The sequence below is a fragment of the Amblyomma americanum genome, chromosome 5 (assembly GCF_052857255.1).
Source record: "Amblyomma americanum isolate KBUSLIRL-KWMA chromosome 5, ASM5285725v1, whole genome shotgun sequence".
NCBI classification, from domain to species: domain Eukaryota; kingdom Metazoa; phylum Arthropoda; class Arachnida; order Ixodida; family Ixodidae; genus Amblyomma; species Amblyomma americanum.
In genome coordinates this window covers 130,786,145-130,805,560 of record NC_135501.1, presented here as the reverse complement: position 1 = coordinate 130,805,560, position 19,416 = coordinate 130,786,145, and the positions used below count along the sequence as shown (strand labels likewise).

The 19,416-nt window shown below is 47.4% G+C and overlaps 1 protein-coding gene across 1 annotated transcript; it reads right to left on the bottom strand.

Annotated features, from left to right (window-relative positions):
- Positions 1-1,156: 1,156 nt before the first annotated feature.
- Positions 1,157-18,635, bottom strand: LOC144134195 (uncharacterized). The gene is made up of 4 exons (XM_077667154.1): positions 18,526-18,635; positions 12,634-12,660; positions 10,303-10,431; positions 1,157-1,365 (listed from the first exon to the last, which is right to left on the bottom strand). The coding sequence occupies exons 1-4, from the start codon at positions 18,611-18,613 to the stop codon at positions 1,157-1,159; spliced, it is 453 nt and encodes a 150-aa protein (XP_077523280.1). The 5' UTR covers positions 18,614-18,635.
- Positions 18,636-19,416: the final 781 nt, after the last annotated feature.

Genomic DNA, 19,416 nt, shown 5'->3' with positions numbered 1-19,416 from the left:
ACCGGTAATCATAGCCCTTCTAGAGATGGACGGTTAAGTAAAGCTCACTGGATACAAAGCATACAACGAGAAATTGACGGCTGAGTCCCGTTCGATCACAGCTGCACTTGTACTCCGCAATCTCTCAACAAATCAACCTAATCTGGAAATGTCGGAGGTCTCTCATACCTTCATACAAATCTTACTGAAAACGCGCTCGCCCCTCTACATTAGCAATGTATACAGTCCACCTGTAGGCAACAGCATGAAAATGACTACCCTCATCCGCAAGGCGCATTCAGCCGCGGAGATTTTAACGCGCCCCATTCAGAAGGGGCTACTCAATTAACAGTAGAAAGGGAACTAAACTCTGGCTGAGGCGCTAAGGCACACCTCACGCATCGACCCTGAAAAACCTACGCGCATTGGTAACAGTGTAGCTAGGGTTACGCGCCCCCACCTTACCTTTGCAAGAAATATCCCCGGTGTGAGATGGGACAATCTCAACATTAACATAGGAAGCGATCACTGTGTGCTGTGTACCATTTCCGATCCGCGCATTGCAGAATGCGTCGCCGGGAAGTGAAGCACATGAATTGGGAAACCTTCAGATATGTCCGCTCACAAAGGCACGCTGGGAGAGGAGAGCAGCTGGAAAGATCAAAGCTTTTCGTTGCTTCTGCTTCATTGAGGGACTTTAGCCCCACCAGATAGTTGGCTCCACCCATGTGAAAGAAGGCGTTCTAGTAGCGTACTAGCAGGCGCCGCTTTGTCTTTTTATTTTTTTGTTCACTTGTTTTTGGACAGGCGGACGACCGTTCCAAAGGGACTGGCCCTACTTCTTTTTTGCCACCACCTGTTCGTATCAGTTTCTCTGTTCTCACATCACAGATATTTTCAATGCTGCTGTCATGTGCTAATAATTTTTTTTTCTCCAGCGTGGTCACTGCACTAGTAAGCTGGGTCTAATGGAGGCCGGGGCCGCCTAATGTTCATAGTGGTGAAAAGCACAAGTTCATGTGCTGTACGAAAGGCAACGCACAAGCAGTCGAATTAATCCGGAGTCCTTCATTACGGCGTCTGCCATATCTTATCAGAGAGGATGATATCTTCATTTTCGTTACTCTCACTTTGACAGTACTGAATGGTCCCGACTTGTGCGCGCACATTTAAGGTATCATGTTAGCACATTAAAGGGGCTCATCTCATCGTCTTCACCACAACTCGATTCAGCATTGCTGGGTATCTCGTCCTCCTGGTTGACAACAATCGCTGTTCCTTGGTCAACAACATCGTCGATGATGTGGTCCAGTTTTCTCATTACATCTTCCTCACTAACATGGTGCACATAATTCTTCCATTTCTCGGTAGTCACTTGCATGATGCCTTGTCAAAACACAGGGTTCACGTCTCGGAGCTTCAACGTTCTGTTTTAACTGGCCACGAAACCCAGGACGTCGCTCGAAAACCTCTATCAGGTTCAGTTGGCAGTGGTGGGGTGGCAGGCGCAAAACGAGATGGCCAGCAGGGGTGAAGACTACATGGTATCGCTCGCCACCTGTGTGCACGTTGTTGACAGACTTCATGAGTTCGGCCTTCATCTTGTCGCTGCTCCACGCGACACCGTTTTCGGACAGCCAAGCCTGTCTGTCCTTTTTGAGGCTACTCATCGGCGGCCCTTTATCGTACTTCACAGAATGATATAGCGCGTTGTCCATCACTATAACGCTGCCTGGCGGTAATAGAGGGAGAAGTTTCCGGGAGAACCACTTTTTGTAGTGTTCCTCGCTGAGTTTTTCCTTTTCTAGCTCGGAAAACTTCCGCTGCGAATTCGGCAAAACCTCGTTCACTGCCACAATGCGTCACAATAAGCCTGCCACCTATGCCACTGAGGTTTCGTAGACCAATCCACAGTCCGGATCGATGTGCTTCGTGGATAATAGTGCAGTGTGTCCACACTCGAATTGGCGTGTGGCCGGCACTGACCCACGTTGCGTCGGTGAAAAATATAGGTCTGTCCTGACGTCTATCCTGTCTGGTGCAGGTACCGGCGGCGACACTGCACTCTATGCGTCGCTTCGGTTAGCATTGCATTCCAAGAGCACTTCTCGTACCGGAAGCCAAATTTCTTCAGCCTCCTCTGCATTGTCGCTGTCAACATGGTCGGTAGCGTGTCTTTTTCGAAATGCGCCACCACCTTGGCAATGGCAGGAATGTCCCCTCTCTGAAAAAAAGCGGTCTACCGCCCTTCGCAACACGCTCAGGTCAAAATCGTCTAGCTTCGTCGTCCGCTCGCGACTTCTTCCGCCAACACGCTTCTTCGGTGCACTCGGCCCACCTTCAACGTCTGCGCTGACCACTGGAGAAGCGTTCACTCTATCGACTGGACGCCTTTTTCCGTCTCTTGATGAGAGAATTCGTGATTAAACTGCCCCACATCCGACGCGAAGCGCTTCAGGAACTATGAAAGCCAACAGCTTCGCCCGTCTGCGAAAACAGCGCACTCTCGGTGTAGGGCACACAGGCGACAGAACCGACTCGGTTGATGCGATGTTGAAAAAGATGCGGAGCATTACTCCTTGCAGCCTTCCTCCTCAGAGCTGTGTCCGTACGGGCTTTGTTACTTTCGCCAGTGATTTAACACTCTACCATCCACACCTACCTGTACGTTTTGAATTGCTGTGATTATTGTTTTATTTATAGTCCTACACTGCTGAAATATTTTGGAACTAGCCCTGATAGGACGACCGAGCTCTGCCTTCCGTGGTGCTTCAAACATGGAGGAGGGAAAGCACTCAGGAGAGGCGGCTACGCCACAGTGTTTGACGCCGGCTTCCCCATACGCCCTCCCTACTTGGCCGCCGTCGCAGGGCGCTTGCGCATGCGCAGCAGGCATTGCAGCAGACACCGCCGCGGCGCCTAGCGTTACTATTGGCGGCGCCGTCGGCTAAAAACCCCCAGTAGTCCTTGCGAAAGGGCGTGACATCCGGCACACTTTTTGGCGTGCAGCTCGGAAAAAAAGAGGGCCTTTCGTGAGTTTTCACTCGTCCACGGCTGCAAACATTATGCGAGAGGGAGTATAAACATTAGACTCGCAAGACTTGAAGCGTATATATTGAGGCATTGAAAAGGCGCTGTTCAAAATGAAGTTTGAAAACAGCGCACTTCTGTCCTGTTTAACGCAAGTTGGAATCTCTCTGCTGCCGTTGTGAGATTTGAGCACATGTGACAGCTCCCATGCAGCACATGCTTGGCTCGCGTCTTCGTGCTTTGCTTGCTGCACGACAGGTGTCAGCCCCTGCCACCCCAATCACCCAGTTTCAAATGGCACGCTCCTACATTCCATCCAGCCGCCGCGGAGGCTGAGTGGTTATGGCGCTCGGCTGCTGGCCCGAGAGACAGGGGTTCGATCCCGGCCGCGGCGGTCGAATTTCGACGGAGGCGAAATTCTAGAGGCCCGTGTACTGTACGATGTCAGTGCACGTTAAAGAACCCCAGGTGGTCGAAATTCCCGGAGCCCTTCACTACGGCGTCTCTCATAGCCTGAGTCGCTTTGAGACGTTAAACACCCATAAACCCAAACCCTACCTTCCATCCATCCATCCAGCCTGTCACTGCGTTGTGCGAAGTCTTCCGCCCATGCTTCGTGGGGTGTGTTGTATGTGTGCGCGCTCCCGCGCCTAAGTGTCATTAATGTGTTTAATTTTTAATAAGAAGTGTTTCTTGGTTCTTCGCCCTCGCGCACAGCTTCACATCGTCAAGCTTGACGGGCAGCTGAATGCATACGCGGAATACCGCGCAAACTGATAAGTTAAGCGTCGCCAACGTGTTGCGGGTATGTCTTCTTCAATTTTCCACACACTAGACCGAGGACTTATTACTTCGTACTATGGCGGAAACAATAACGGCGTTAGTAGAAGAGCGAAGCGCCACCTAGCTCTGTTTGATGCCTTGCAGGCAACGGTGCCAAGGCTGCGGAAGTAGTTCGTCCGCGGAACAATATTACTCTGCCACATATTCGTCAATCTCGAAGCTTCGGTGAGCGTTAGGGCTAAAACAATGAGCGGTATAAAGCGAAGAGGTAACACTGAAAACTACGATGGAAGCTGTGAGGCGTTCAGTGCTCGCAGCCTCTGGCGATAACATTCACCGATTGTGAACTACTTTTTAAGCGCGGATGGAGTAAGGGCGGTTCGCCCTTTTAGCCGCGTATCGGACCGCCAAAGTAATTATTTCTGGAAGTCACGATGAGTTGGGAGACGAAAATGTGGTAAGTAAAACAAACCACAGGAGATTGCCATTCATGGCACTTAAGATCTGTCGCCACGAAATAGGCTTGTGTTACTTTGGTTTTAGGTCAAATGTTTTAGGGGAGTCCCCCAAGATGAAGTTGGTTTGTATTAAGGCGGTAATTACTGATTGGCATCAACCCAAGCGCAGCCATACGGCTACAAAGGAAAGCTGTACAGCTTTCTCAGAAACTTCATTGTAGAAGAAAAATTCTTCGTGGTCCGGGGTTCAAACCCGGGACCACCGCTTCACCGGAGCAGTCGCTCTACCAACTGTGCTAACCGGGATGGCAAGCTTATGATAGGGCGAGAGCGAATCGGTCAATACCTCGGAGTGGGAACAGGATTGGTCAAAAGTTTTGTAGCCGTATGGCTGCGCTTGGGTGGGTGCCAATGAGTAATGAATCCCTTAACAACTTCGGTTTTAGGAAGAAGTATTTTTGGGGCGCAGACATTGCAGGCAACGCCTCTCCTGCCAGGACCACTCACCGTGCCCGTGCTGACTAGTCTGGCACGAGTAATGACTGCGCGAACAGGCACGCTAGCTTTGGCAGCGTTGTCTGCTATGTATGGAACGGAGCAGGAGGCGGCTGCAAGGGGAGGATCCTGGCGGGCGGCTATTAGCGTAACACGCCACGTGCCAGCAGTGAAGACCTGAGATCAAATTTCGCATTACCGGCTATCTTGACAGCCTGTAAATTTTCTCACTAGCCAAAATAGCAACGTTGTGTCTCTGTGCGCATTAGGTTTTTTTCTTGATTAAACTATACCAACATGTAGACGAGTCTCCCTCATGGCCCGCTTATAGGTTTGCAGCGTGGCCATTCTGTGCCCTCAAGGCGATCAAGGTGCATCGTTTCCTTTTTGAGATTCTGAATAAACGTTGCAACGACTAAGGTGTGCCGGATAACCAGAAAGTCCGTAATGTAGGACATGAGTGTAACGTATGTGCTACAAGGCCCCAACACGACTGCAAAGGCAGAGGCACCATTTTAACAGGCACAGCAACCGAGGAGTTCAAGTTTTAGAAAACGTCCGCTTCTCTCGCATTTTTTGTCTCGCCTGGACTGGGATTCCAGTTTTTCTATTCCTACGACAACGCGTCATGTTACTTTTTTGTTATACGAAAAGAACGTAGCCATCCCTTTTATGAACTTTCATTAAGCGTCTTTCACATTCTACTGTAATTTGTGCTGCACGCCTCTCTTGCCAGGACCACTCATCAGGCTCGTGCTGACTAGTCCGGCATGAGTAATGACAAATCAACGCATTGAGCGAGTATTTCAAAACCATCCTTTTCGTCTGCCAGGTGGCCCACTTTTTTCTCACGTCCGTCAGCACCTCGCCACTTTGGTCGGGTGTGTCCGTCGTTCCAGCCATAACTTCGGCGTCTGAGGAGAGAAGAGAGGGAGCGACCGTGTCAGCGATTTGTAAGATATGCGACGCAGCTTTCTTCTATTCCATATCGAAAAGCAGAAAATTTTTGTTTCCACAACAGGCTTTCCTGTAGTTTTTTGGGAACTCACAACAAATTCTTGTAGTAGCAACATGATTTTCTGCAGTATTGAGCAGTCCCCTGTCGTAACGATGGATCCCGTTCTGTCACCACAACAGACAGTTTCGCAGCAAAACAAAAATTGTCGTAACGACAGGACCAAATTTTCGTTGTATTTTGGGACCAGCTCTGTGGTATTTTTCGACCAGGCCACTTCGCCAAGTACGTTTGTGTGGCATGTGACCAAAAATGGGCGAGGGTGAGGAGGACAGCCTCTGCCCGCTCATCAAAGCTTCGAACAGAGCACTTCGTCTCGGCAAGGTCGGCAAGACCATGTTTAAACATTGCCTAAACTACCGAGTCCCTCACACCGCTTAGGGCGGGTGGTGGTTCAAGTGGGAGCCCAGGTTCGACAAAATGTAAAATAAGGCTCGCGGGCGTACACAAAATGTACTGGAAATTATTCAGGCATCCGATCCTAAGCCCGAATCCTGAGCGTCAACACCGTGTTGGCATTGCTCAGTCAAAAACGCCTTTGTTTGGCTGGAATTGGCGCAATTTTTAGCTGCGAGATTTTAGGTTTTCAAGTAAATGTGACCTCTATGCCGACACTTGTGTGCTACTCGTCTGGACGATGCTATTTTCGGTCGACCTACACTTGCTTTGCGTCATTCCTTGGCCTGATAACTGTTTAGTCTGTTTTTTTCTTGTTAACGTTTCCTCGGAGACAATTTAATTTTCTGTGCATATTTTGCTCTCCTCTTGGTGCACAGGCTGTCACATCATTTTTAGGTCTGGCTTTTTAAAAGGAAAGCTGCTACAAGCAGCCCTCGTCCCACCCCCGCCCCCACTCCCACCCCTCGTAAGGGCCTAAGCCGTTCCCATCCGGTCACATGGCGATGACTTGTGATCAGGTGGCCAGTGGTGGTCTTGAGATCGTTATGGTACCACGTTGCAAAACAGTTCATCCGTGTAAGACTTTACTGTAGATCTTAAGCATTAGAAAATGAAAGAGGCATGGAGACTTGCTTGGCGGAGTTAGGCGCGTTACTTAAGCAGGTAATTTTTTTTAGCCTTCCCTGGTGTCACTGGCTCCGGTTCGTTTGCCACTTTATCTTTTTGTCGACGAGCGTGGGAATTAAACGTCAAATCTCGGTCCTGTTTCACCGGAGGCGTTAAGGATCTGCGTCCTTACATCTCGGGTTCTTTTACTAACCACTAGTAGCTTGGAATTAATTATTCCTTTTTCTAAGCACATAAGGTTTTGAAACTTCACCACATAACAAATACACAAAACTATAAAGAGCACTGAGCGCACCTGAGAAGCACCTGGAGAGGCTCATAATGCAGCATAATGCCCTCGTAAAAACACGGTATGACCTCCAATACGCTAAAAAACTACTGGTATAATAAAATAAATATAATAAAGGCTGGTATAATTTTTTTTTCCAAAATATCCAGAACCTGTCGATTTAAAGAGCAATTTACTCTTAGTTTTTCATCACCTCCTAAATGTCACTGAACGCACTCGAGATCACAGCAGTACGCAGGAATTGCGTAACTAAGGCGTAGACGAGGCACTTGCAGGGGTGCCAAGCAGCACAATTTATTGGCAAAATATTGGTAATATATTGGCAAAGGCCCGTCCTACGTAGGTCCAGAGTGAAACAATTCATTTCCAATATAGGGCCGATTACCTGTGCGGCTTAGGATTCTAGAAAATGCCCATAAAGGTTGCACAGCGACCATAGAGTTTCTTCACAGGAGAAGTGAGAAAATACCAATCGGAAAGGGTGCCATGCAAGGTGACACTACCTCTCTGGTTATATTAATCGTTTGTCTCCCGGAGGTAATCAGAGATTGTGATGGGGAATATTTGGGTGGTGAGGGAGAATACCTTTATCTACTGTGCGCTGATGACACCCCCTACTTAAGTACCTCAGAGAATGAATTGCCAAGCACGACCGAGGACCTGACGGCGGGCCTATGGATTGATATGCAAAAAACAAGTGATCTTCAAGTCTTGGAGTGGAACCGCAGTTTACTATCGAAGCGTTGCAAGTGGTAAGAAAGTTAATCTGCTATAGGGTGGACTGCATTCGACAGGCACCCTCAGGTGATGCATAGAAGTTTACAAGTATTCTTCACGAAGAAAATGAAAGACTGCTCTATCTTACTGGTACTCACCTATGGGGCAGAAACATGGAAGCTAACGAAAAGGGTTCAACTCAAGTTAAGGACAACGGAGCGAGCAATGGAAGAGGAAGGAAGAGAGTAGAGTGGGTCAGGTGACAAAACGAGAGTTAATGGCATCCTACTAGAAATCAACAATAATAAATGGGTATCGGCTGGGCATATTTGCACGACAAGATAATCGGTGTTTATCTTGGTTAAGCATAATGGAGTCGATTCCAAACGAAGACAGCCGTAGTAGCGGGAAGGGGGGGGGGGGCAGAATGTTACGTGGGCGGATGAGATTATACTCGGCCAACTCAAAAATTTAGGGCGAAATCTGTCTTAAAGAATGCGCTCCACAAATAGCGTCGACCGGTCTTTATAATATCGCAGTTATTCCCACTTCGTGCAGGATCTTGGCTGGGCGGCCTTTCCTCCCGGATGCATTTTTCAATTGTATCCTACCATAGGAAGTCTGCAGGAATTATCAGCTGGCTGCAGCTGGCACTAGACTGTTTAACTGCAGAGATATGGGAGAGGCCTTTCATCTGCTGTCGACGTAGGTAGGCTGATGTCGATGATGAAGATGATGGCTTTCTAGGCACAAAAATAGCCAGGCGAAAATAAAACGAATATGTGAGACTCGTTGTAACTGAAACAATTTCTTATTGTGATTTTTAATACACAGTCCGGAGCGTTTCTCCAATGCAGTTGAGTTGGCTGCTCAGTGCCGCGTGCACGTCTCTTCGCCCGTTTCATCCAACGCTGTTTCTCGTAATGCAAAACTCGCTTAGCAAGCTACCCTTTCAACCAGACATTCTTTGTTAGGGTTGGCGACAATACCCCGAGGTTGCTGTCATCGCTCTCCACAGCGAATCACGCATTTTCCACAAAGGCAAGCCACCTACACTCCGCAACAGCGGTCCCGAAGAACCAGTAAAATGGCGAAGCCCACACCGGTCGCGGTGCTGTAGAGCTCACCAAATAACTGACCATTGCCAAGACAGCGTAAGCCCCTGTTACAGCCAGAAGCCCCTCCTCCTTCAGAAACTGTGGTTGTCACCCGCACGAAATGACGCCATCAGATTGCCAGGTCACGTGACCGACTGTCATTGGTCATATTAATGGCTCGTGCAAAACATTGGTCCAAAGCCCCCTTACCCATATGAGCTAATAAGTTTAGAACGAAAGCATGGCCGCATATGCATCCAAGCAATGTTCACAATTTCGCTCGCCGTGGTGAAAATTCATTATGGGAACGCCTCATGCTAAGCAGGCGCTTCACGAAAAATGCATAGCGTATTAACGCAATTACTTTTAAGATGATTTTGCTAAAACCCGATGCGATGATGGCTGCGCCAAGCCCTATTTCTGTAACGTTTGTAACGTTATGACACTCAAATGGGCAAAATTAATTTTTTAAAGAGATTTCATTGCTTTTGAACACTGAATTTCGTTTCGTTGTTTCCTGGCAGTATAATGCTATCGCCGCGGGTGGTTTAGCACAACCTCGTCTCCGCTTGATGGCGGGGCTGAATTCCTGTGCCGCAAGGGCAGCTTTGACAAAAGAGCTTCATGTCACAAAGCATTTGTGGCCACAAGAGATGAAGTACCTTTTCCAATTATTTCCTCACAGATAAACGGAGCACGAGGCCAGGGAGAAGCGTGTGCCCCTTGTCTTACTATGGGTACCCGAGAGGTTCGAACCCTCACCTCCCGCATGCCCAGCCGATGCTCAAACCTGTAGGCAACAATAAGCGTCACCAGAATGCATGGTTTGTTCCTCAATGCCCTTACGGCTTCCCCGAAGAAGAGAAAGGTCTTGGAAGGTGAAGACAAGGGTTAGCATATATTTACTTCGCTATGCGGCTGACAAGCAAGCCATGCGCCTGGCTACCTTTGGCAGAGCCTGTACATTCGTGAAAACACTTTCATCACTCAGAGGAAGAGGCAGCCAACCAGTGATTGCCACTGAGCATGAAAGGCACGCAGATCACCACATGCTCATGCAGGAATGGTTCCCAGACCAAAGGTTTGTGGTTTATGGGGGTTTTACGTCCAAAAGCAACTTACCTTAAGGAGGACGCCGTAGTGAAGGGCTCCGGAAATTTCGACGAGCAGTTCTTTAACTAGAACTCACATTGCACAGTGCACGGCTCAACAAATCTGCTATTGAATGGTACTGTCGGCCATTTGCTCTTATAGGTGAAATTGAGTGCCCTTCCCGGCCACGGGATATACAGTTTCGGGGCTTGTCGCTGACACCACCAAAGTGCTCACAAACACACCCTGTGGCCTGGGGAGTTTGGAGCAACCGTGGTCGACATTTCCTGTCAAATGAGTTGCTGGCTAATTAATACCTACCAGGTCCTGTGCCGTCGTAATTGAATTCGGTGATGCAGATCAGGGAGTCCGTCGCAGCGTACACTTTTCCGCTCACGCCGTGTTCAGTTCTGCTCAGTGTCCCAAGTTCTACTCCGAAGTAGGTCCATTCTGCGGGCATGCAACGTGCGAATTAACAAGATAGCCTGGAAGCCTAAAGACTTAACAGGACAGCCTCAAGAACACACACGAGCACTCGCGCATATTCTTGCTTGTTCTTGTGTGCTGTTGCGCTATTTTACATGTCACGCTCTGAGAACAATTCCAGCCGACTTTCGCTCACTGCGAAACTGGATTGTTTGGCTCTTCGGAAGGCTCTGTTGGCTGTAGCTCAGCGGCGAAAGACTTAAGTTCGAAATGAATATTTCTTCGCGGCCACTCGACTCAAACTCGTGACGCTGCGGCTAATATGGACTTCGCGATCACTGGACGAACAGTGGATGGCGGTGCAGTCAAACCTCAGAAATACGCGACCAAAAGCTTGAGTTCATCTTAACCAAATTTTAGCCTAATGTTGTTCTTGCCAAAACTCCGGTTAGAACCGGTTACAATGCCCTCATATGGTATGAATAAGTCAGCGCCTTCGGAAATTTCGAGTACCTTTCATGGGATCATCATACATTATTATACTAATCCCACCCACTAATCCACCTCAACCAACCCACTAACTGATCTTAATTCATTTTCCTGGTAAGCCTACTTCCAATATTTTGAGTTTCCTTTCGAATTTTTTTCCGGTGGCCGGTCTTCCAAATTAAATGAGTCCTCCGATTTTCATATATGGAGGGTGCTGATGGCTGCCCGACGCTACCCAGCAATTCTGAACAAATTATCTTTAGTAGCACACATTGTTGGGCTCTAGAAAAGCAATTCAGCTATACATATTTAAGATGAGCGCACAGACAGACTTAACAGGACGGGCGCTAATTCAAACTACGTTTACTGAAACGCACGCTCATTAAATTTATGTATAATGCTATGGCCATAAATGCGCATGCGCTGACTGCATTCTTTCTAAATCAAAGTAACGAGTCAGATCCAGTGAGCGCCCTTCCTGTCATGCCTTTCTGTGTGATCGTCTTAGGTAAGTAGAGGTAAGTTACTTTCCTGGAAACAATACACTTCCAGTAGAAAAAAAACGCACCTCTCCAGATTTCAGAATATAGTAGGATTAGGCAAACATTCAAGCTCACACAGCATCATAGCCCACTGTGGGCCATGGATTTAGTCGGGCTTAGCCTGCTCCCTGCTAGAAGCTGAAGGCCGTCGCTTTTGCAATAGCTTGTTGCTCCGCCACAGTTTGTTCAGCGCTCCATATTCTCGCATTAAACAAAACCTCTTTCGTGCTGCCAGTACCACTGCGGCACCGACAAAACTCGAATGCTTAGAACACGTCAAATACCTATGCTTATATGAGCACAGCACATATCATCGTAGCATTTTGGAATCTGCTTTCGTCGTGACAAAAATTCTTGTAACCGAAATGCGGTGCAATTGCACGACAGCCATGTTGTCACCACGAAGGGCGACTCCGCAATACTTGACAAAATTCGTTCGTTCTGAAAAATAGGCAAAAAACTGCTCTTCTAGCTGGGCACTGAAGTTGCCGTTATTTTTTACTGAAAACTTACTTCTGCATCTATCACTACTGTTGACATTACAGCTGCCTAATAATAACGTTTCTCCGGCAATAAAAAAATACGAGACACTTTGGCAACTAAACTGTTGACAGGCGAAAGCCGACTGCTTATGCGATAATATTCACTATGCCGTGACGACTTCCGATGGATGTGACGTCACACCCTTCCCGAGGCTATATCGATACCCAAATTATACATCTTTTGGGGATCTTAAGTATTAATTACGCTTAATTCCTCATTTCCCCATCTAAGTTGACAAAAATCCGACCTTTTTCCGGCCATTCTGTAGAAGTTTACACTGTTGTGACGACTTCCGGTGGATGTGATGTCACATCGTTCCCGTAGCTATATTGACGTCCGCGCTATTTCGACGCAGTTTTGACATTTTGACTACAATTACTCTACAGTCTTCAAGCTTGGCTTCTAGGTTCATTTTTTCCATCTCTATCTGAAAGCAACCATTTTCTCCCATTGTTTTTAGTTCCTGAGTTAACACGTGTGACACCCTCTGTTAACGGACGGACGACAGTATGAGCCATTAAAGGCTTTCGCCTTAATATCATGCTGGCTGAATTTCAGCGCCTCAAGGAGCAAAAATACAATGCGCACTGATACCTTCCACTAGCCCTTTTTTAAGCCCTTTGTGACATCGTAGGAGCAATGGAGAACTTACTTGACGGGTCTATTGAGGTATCACCTCCTGTGCGGAAAAAAAAGTTGTAGTATTGCTCATCAACAGGCACAAAAAACTTTCACAGATATCATCCTCAAGAGCCCAATAATGATGATAGCGAGATACAAGGCCATATACATGTCAAGTGAGCAGTCCAGCATGACGCTTGTGCCGAGATATGTGACCTGAAGCGCAAACTTGTAGACCAGGTGACCTATCCCCAGAGCGGGCCACTGTGCGGTCTTTTAGATCAGCCGATCTTTAGCCTGCTGATATTCAAGTGTGTATGAACTGCAGGCACTGAGGAAAAAAATGTTATCTATATTAAAAGAAACCATCACGCGACCGCTTAGAACACCAGTCATGAAAATAAGATGGTTGAAAGTAGGCCGATGCGACGACTCGTGAGGCGTTCACTTAGTGAGGGGCAAGCATTTTACGGCCCAGAGAAGATAAAAAAAAAGGGGGACGGCTTCAAGAAAGCTTCGCCTGTTAATTAAGGCTGGTCGCATGGCGCAATACTCTTGCACGGGTCATTTTTTTTTGGCGCATTACAAGCCCCAAGGAGTCACAAACCGTCGTCAGTGATAATCTATTCCCATTGGCTGCAGGTAAGTGAAGTCGTCAGACCGGGTCATTCCTGTTGGCTGGAGAAAAATGACATGACGAGATCTGAGCATTCCCATTCGCTGAAAAAAAATATTGATATCACCAGATCGGAGCATTCCCACCGAAAATGACATTACTAGATCGGAGCATTACAATAAATTGGAGGGGCGTGACGTAAAACAGCATTGCCACTGTAAGTGACCTCACTAGCGCTGAAATGACGTCCCGTCCAGTAAAGGCATAGCAGCGTCTAATGCGGTCGCAGTGGCAAGTCATACATGACCACATATCTCATTATAATGGGATCACGTGTCTCTGAATTTTCTCTATAATATCTCTTCAGAAATGTCATGAACGCTAACTTGAGGCTTTAATTCCTCTAATTTGATTATGCCAGTTCTTTCAGACGGAGTCACCAGCGGTTTTTCTCAGAGGTGCAGGGGCAATTAAACGTCCCTTATTACATTAAAACATGCCACTGACAAAAAATCGCTACTGGTGATCACGGTGAAGTGGTGTAGCATGCATTGCTACCGCGTCAATCCTGCCGAGGCGGACGAAGTGCGAGAGTGCCACGAAACCATTAAGCTAACTGTCAAACTCGGACGCTATCCAGTGCTTTCTTTTCAACTTGGGTTTTATCGACCCTTGCAGCGCACCCGTGCCGCGCAAGCCAGTCCTCGCTACAACGCCGACTATCACCATTAGTGCAATGTGTTTAGGCTGATTCCCTAAAGTGCAGCAGGTTCTAATCAGCGGAGTTTCCACCTGGGCGCATTCATGCAGCGCCAAAAAAAAGTAATTCAAGCATCCTTGTCTGAGGAAAGGTGCATAAGTTTCGTTCAAGCTGCCATGATATTCTCAAGTGAATGCTGACGGTTAACTATTTTGGTTGTTGACCCTCGATGATTGTCGCCGCATTGACGTGAGCGTTCCGTATGCGATATACCACAGCAAAATGTACATGCCCGCGAGGCCGTGCAACGCAGGAGACTTTACACTGGTATGTAATGGCACGGGAATAACAGCACCAGTTAAAACGCGATACAGACAATAATAATAATAATAATAATAATAATAATAATAATAATAATAATAATAATAATAATAATAATAATAATAATAATAATAATAATAATAATAATAATAATAATAATAATAATAATAATAATAATAATAATTGGTTTTTGGGGAAATGAAATGGCGCAGTATCTGTCTCATATATCGTTGGACACCTGAACCGCGCCGTAAGGGAAGGGATAAAGGAGGGAGTGAAAGAAGAAAGAGGTGCCGTAGTGGAGGGCTCCGGAGTAATTTCGACCACCTGGGGATCTTTAACGTGCACTGGTATCGCACAGCACACGGACGCCTTAGCGTTTTGCCTCGGTAAAAACGCAGCCGCCGCGGTCGGGTTCGAACCCGGGAACTCCGGATCAGTAGCCGAGCGCGCTAACCACTGAGCCACCGCGGCGGGTATTACGCACTGGAGTCGATCTGCTTTTCGAGCAAAACAGGGCACTATGACGCAAACAGACAATGCCCGGGCGACAAAAAAACACAGCACCAAGAAAGGGCGCATCTAAATCACTGCACGGTGAAACAGTAGCACCCTGAAACCACAACGCAACGACAACACGGCGCTCCGAGCGTACAGCAGAGTGTCACGGAGAATTGCCAAGCCTGTAGTAAGCTCGTGCAGAGAAAAGGGAAAATTACGTTTAGCATAGCGTGTACCGTGCCCCGCCACTGCGCCGTGGCCTTTTCGATAGAGAGCGGTGCTGCCGGAGCCGGTCGCAGAGGCCACGACTGCGCATGCGCTCTTTGTCCTGAGGGAGCCAGATGGCGCAACGTTTCCGTCGACACCGCGACCGCTTACCACGTCGGGACCAATTAGCGCGTGCGTAACAATCAGCAGCTATAAGCAACATAATCGGCAGCAGTAAGACCAATTGTTTCGCATTACTGGTCTCAAGCAGACTTAAGTAAACCCTTGGATTTCTTTTTTTTTAAGCAGTGACTTGCTATTTCATCACCTGCCACCGTAGTGTTTGGTCGGGGAGCGGTTTTTTTTGCCTGCGCGAGGTTATCGGAGTTTTCGCTTACGTGGTTCGTTTTATTACATGTGCTTTTTTTTCAGTACTGTATCTCTGTGCCCCGAGAAATAGCGCCTACAACCACGTGCAACTATGCCTAGCAACACCACATACCGCCGTCCTTTCCTTGCACGTAGCCCCCGTGACTGGAAAATCTTTTGTTCAAAAGAGTTACAATGTTAGCCATTGTTCGCTTTCAATGAATGCTTTTTTTCTGTTCTTTATTTGCAAGGTATTTTAGGAAGTACAAAGCACCATTGCTTCTTTTTTCTTTGGTCTTCATGTATGAAATGCTCTTTTTTCTTACGCACTTTCCTTGGCCACTTAAATTTGTTCTGTACATTTAGGGATTAGTAAATACACCCACCTTCGTACTACGCTGCACATTTGGAATTCTTAGATATGAGATAAGAGATCGGCAAACGCTTGCGCAAACGATGCAGAGTTGTTCCAAGTTGCATTATACGTTTACAGCCCGGTCAGCTCGCGAGTGGTCGATATCAAAGAGAGCATGATTATTTTCCCATGGCAAGACTGACTATCCCCCAAGTGGCGTTCCGTTTTTCCTCGAACCTATTTTTCACGGCAGAAAGGAAACGAACGGGCAACACCTGCCCACTTCAATGTACTCTGCTTTCGTTCGGCCTCAACGCATGCGCGTGTGTTTAGAATTCATGGAAGAGATCAAAATGGCGGCAGCTCAGTTTGTACCACCTGTTCCGGGGGGGGGATGGGGGGGGGGGGCATCGGGCCCTGCTGGGCCACCTGGGCCGCCACTCTCTCCAGTAGTGGATCCTGAACCTCAGAAAAGAAAAGAATGCACGCACGTGAACTTGATGGCTCCCACACTGTGAGACGGGGCACTACGAAATTTGAGAAGCGAAGCCCAAATTAGGGCATGCTTTCGACACTTCTGGACATGAGAACGACAAAGCAGCTCAGTACCAATGCACTAATAATAAAAGTGGTCGTTGGCGCCCGTCCAGTAAGAAGCGGTACGTTATTTTAACCTCTCAGTTCCAGCGCACCCACATGTGCGCCGAACTTGCGTTGCTCCTGGGACATAATGCGTCACGAATGGCTAATGCTTCTATGCAGAATTTTTAACCAGCAGCGATGTCGCGTCATCTGAGAGACAGTTTGTTAGCGATAGATACATCGCGGTAGTATTTCGAGCCTTCAGCGTGGTGGCGTCGCCGCCACGCTGTCGCGTGGTTGGTCACGTGGTGCGGAGCAGCTGCTGGCGGCGCGGTGCCGCGGCTGATCACGTGGTTGGTCAAGTGACCGAGTTCCACTCGGCCAGCTGTAGATATCGCGTCACTACAGGCTTAACCAGAGCTAAACCACCGCCAATTTTTTTTGTCCCCTGCTTTAGCTTTTTCAAGAAGCTCCGGTGAGCGGTTTCGTTCGCTTGTCCGGCAAACGTGATTGCTTTGAAAAAAATTTAAAATCTGCTTGTCCATTTACATGGAGGCTTCTTATGAACAAATTGACACAAAGAGAGCCGAACACGAACAGCAGTCCGCTTTCACGATACATAACAAGGCGCGATGGAAATCGCACAACCGATCAGCCTGGACGGTGGCATTTTGTTCTCTGAAAATTAAGCATGTTGCGGCAAAATATGGCTATAAGAAGATTCCCACGAAATAATATATAGATTGATAATTCTAAAATCTTCCCATATGACTCACACGGAAAACACATGCAACACCTAAAGTCTGTATGCACTGTACTGAAACACATGCAGAGAAGACGAACTTCCTGCGGACTGCGCACAACGTCATGCACATCATATAATAGGCATGCGGAAACTGTGTGCAAAGGGTGTCGGAACAATTCCAGTTTGAGACTCCGCAATCCCATAATTTCATTAAAAGCCATTACTATTGGGCGTCTGAGTACTGATTATACTGGGCCGTACCCTAGAGGTAGGAGCTCAAGGCTTCAAGGCAGATAATAAAGACAGTGTTATTGAAAGGCTACAAAGACTTTGTACACTACAGATGGGTATACTAGTGTTCGTGGCGAAGAACATGTTGCTCAGTAACGAACTCCGTGTCTCCCGAACTGGCGTGGGTCTTTGTGCACGGCCTTAGCTCTTTGATGCGTCCGGTAAACCAGCTGCTTTTGGTCCTCCAGGCTCGAGCTGGACGGCACGGCCTGCTCAGGTTGAGAGTTTGGGGACGGCCTGCACGCTTTGTCAAGCCCATGTAGTATTAATACTTAGAAGAGTGCGAAGGATGGGAAACAACGGAGACACGACTAGCGCTGTTTTTAACTATGGACGCTGACCAACAGGACCAATTCACTACACTTATCCACGTAATCTAATACAGATTTGGGTCTCCCGCATAGCCGGCATTTTTTAGGGTATAATGTGGGCTGTATGTGGTGCAAGACGTTGAGGATGTGGGTATGTGTTCGTCTGTAGCAGCCTCCAAGCTTTTTATGTGATTTAAGATAGGTTTAGCTCTTACCCATTTGCGCATAAGTGCACAAGTGGCGCCACCTTGTAGGCTAACATACTACTCCCGCAGGCGAAGAGGTCGGTCGCAGCCGCATTAACGGGTCCCGGGACTTAATTTCAAGCGACTTGTCAACGGTTCGTGTTATCCCTATCAAGCATCTTTCTTATGCAATAACGCCATCCTTCACGGTGTACTGGATATGAGCACAGCGCGACTGGTTTCACATTAAATGCACGTAACCCTCCCTTCCGCTTTCATTTAATGCCGACTCCCTGCCCTAGGCAGTCAGTTAACTGAGGGAGGACCATAGCGTGCCCTCGCATGCGAGCCCGTTTCAATCACTGGCAGAATGTCTTTCGAAGCTTCATTCCTCCGGCACAGCCGCTCGGATACCAGCCGCGTCGAGCTGTGAAGCTGCTTAGCAGGGATTCCTTTCTGGCTACTCGGAAGCAACACTTGGCGCTCGAGTCGAAAAAAAAAAGCTCTTGCAATCGACAGAGGAGAGTGGCGACACGACGCTGACTAACAACCCCATTTTATTGCCCGTTCTTTAGTTATATACCTCATGAGCGTAGACAAAAAGGAAGAGCGCACCTAAATGTAGCAAGTGGCAGAACATCACGCTGTCTGACATAAATATTCAATTTATTCCGATAGCTCTGTTAAAATAACTTCAAGCTTGCTTGCTCGCTTGGCCTGTTGAGGCGGATAGGACTCACCCTCGTCGCTGGGCCCGGACGTCGCCACTAAGAGGCCGACGCAGGCCACAAGCACCAGCACCACGCCGCCGATGACAATTGGCGGCATGTTGCCTCCGCCGTCACCCTTTGCTCCCCTGAGAGCGCAGAAGTGTTGACACGCCGCATTTTAGTGCAGTCACTTTGAGTACGGTGGCTAGGTACAAGTCATTTAAATCTAGGTCAAAGATGAAATAACTCAGTTGCAAAGAGCCGTTTTCTCTGTTGCTAAGAGGGTCGCACCATGTGCGTTTTTGAGACATTTCGTGACACTTTAAAGGGTGAGAATTATTAATATATTCTTCTTCCTTTTTCATAGTTATAAGGTTGATTCTTCCACCTTGAAGGTTTTCTTATTTGTTCCAGTCGGTTTGATGTTGCGGTTTATTTGTTTCAGAGGCGAAAGAGCGCACTGTGTAAAAAGGCAAAAAATTTTGCCTAACGACGCCACAGTATGTAAAAAATTGTACACAGCAGGGCGCAGCAAAGAAATTCCAAATATTCAAATATTAGCAAACATTAGTTGCACCAAACGCCAGTAGTACACAACAAATGTTACATTATATACAGGCAGTGCACTATAATGTAAAAGCAATCTATAAAATTCATAAGCATGGCGCTAAATCACTCAAGCAAAAACTCGCAAAATCTACATGACACGAAAACAAAAAATACTTCGCTGCAAAAAAAAAAAATGTGATAATTTTAGGTCACCATTGGTTAGATGCTTTTTAATGTTTTTTTGTTCTTAGAGAGATCAAACATGACATGGGTTCTGAGAACAATTGGAATCTGTTAACTTAGTCTTCCGTAATTATTCCAATTGCTTTGTGGACTAAGTTTCTATGTTGACAGAGGGGGTATTTAGGAGGA

Excerpts from the sequence above, each read along its gene's own strand:
- LOC144134195 (XM_077667154.1), bottom strand. The coding sequence starts at position 18,613 with ATGCCGCCAATTGTCATCGGCGGCGTGGTGCTGGTGCTTGTGGCCTGC. Across the intron at positions 12,661-18,525 it reads GTCCGGGCCCAGCGACGAGG|GAGGTGATACCTCAATAGAC; the intron begins GTGAGTCCTATC and ends TTTTCCGCACAG. Across the intron at positions 10,432-12,633 it reads TACCTCAATAGACCCGTCAA|AATGGACCTACTTCGGAGTA; the intron begins GTAAGTTCTCCA and ends GCATGCCCGCAG.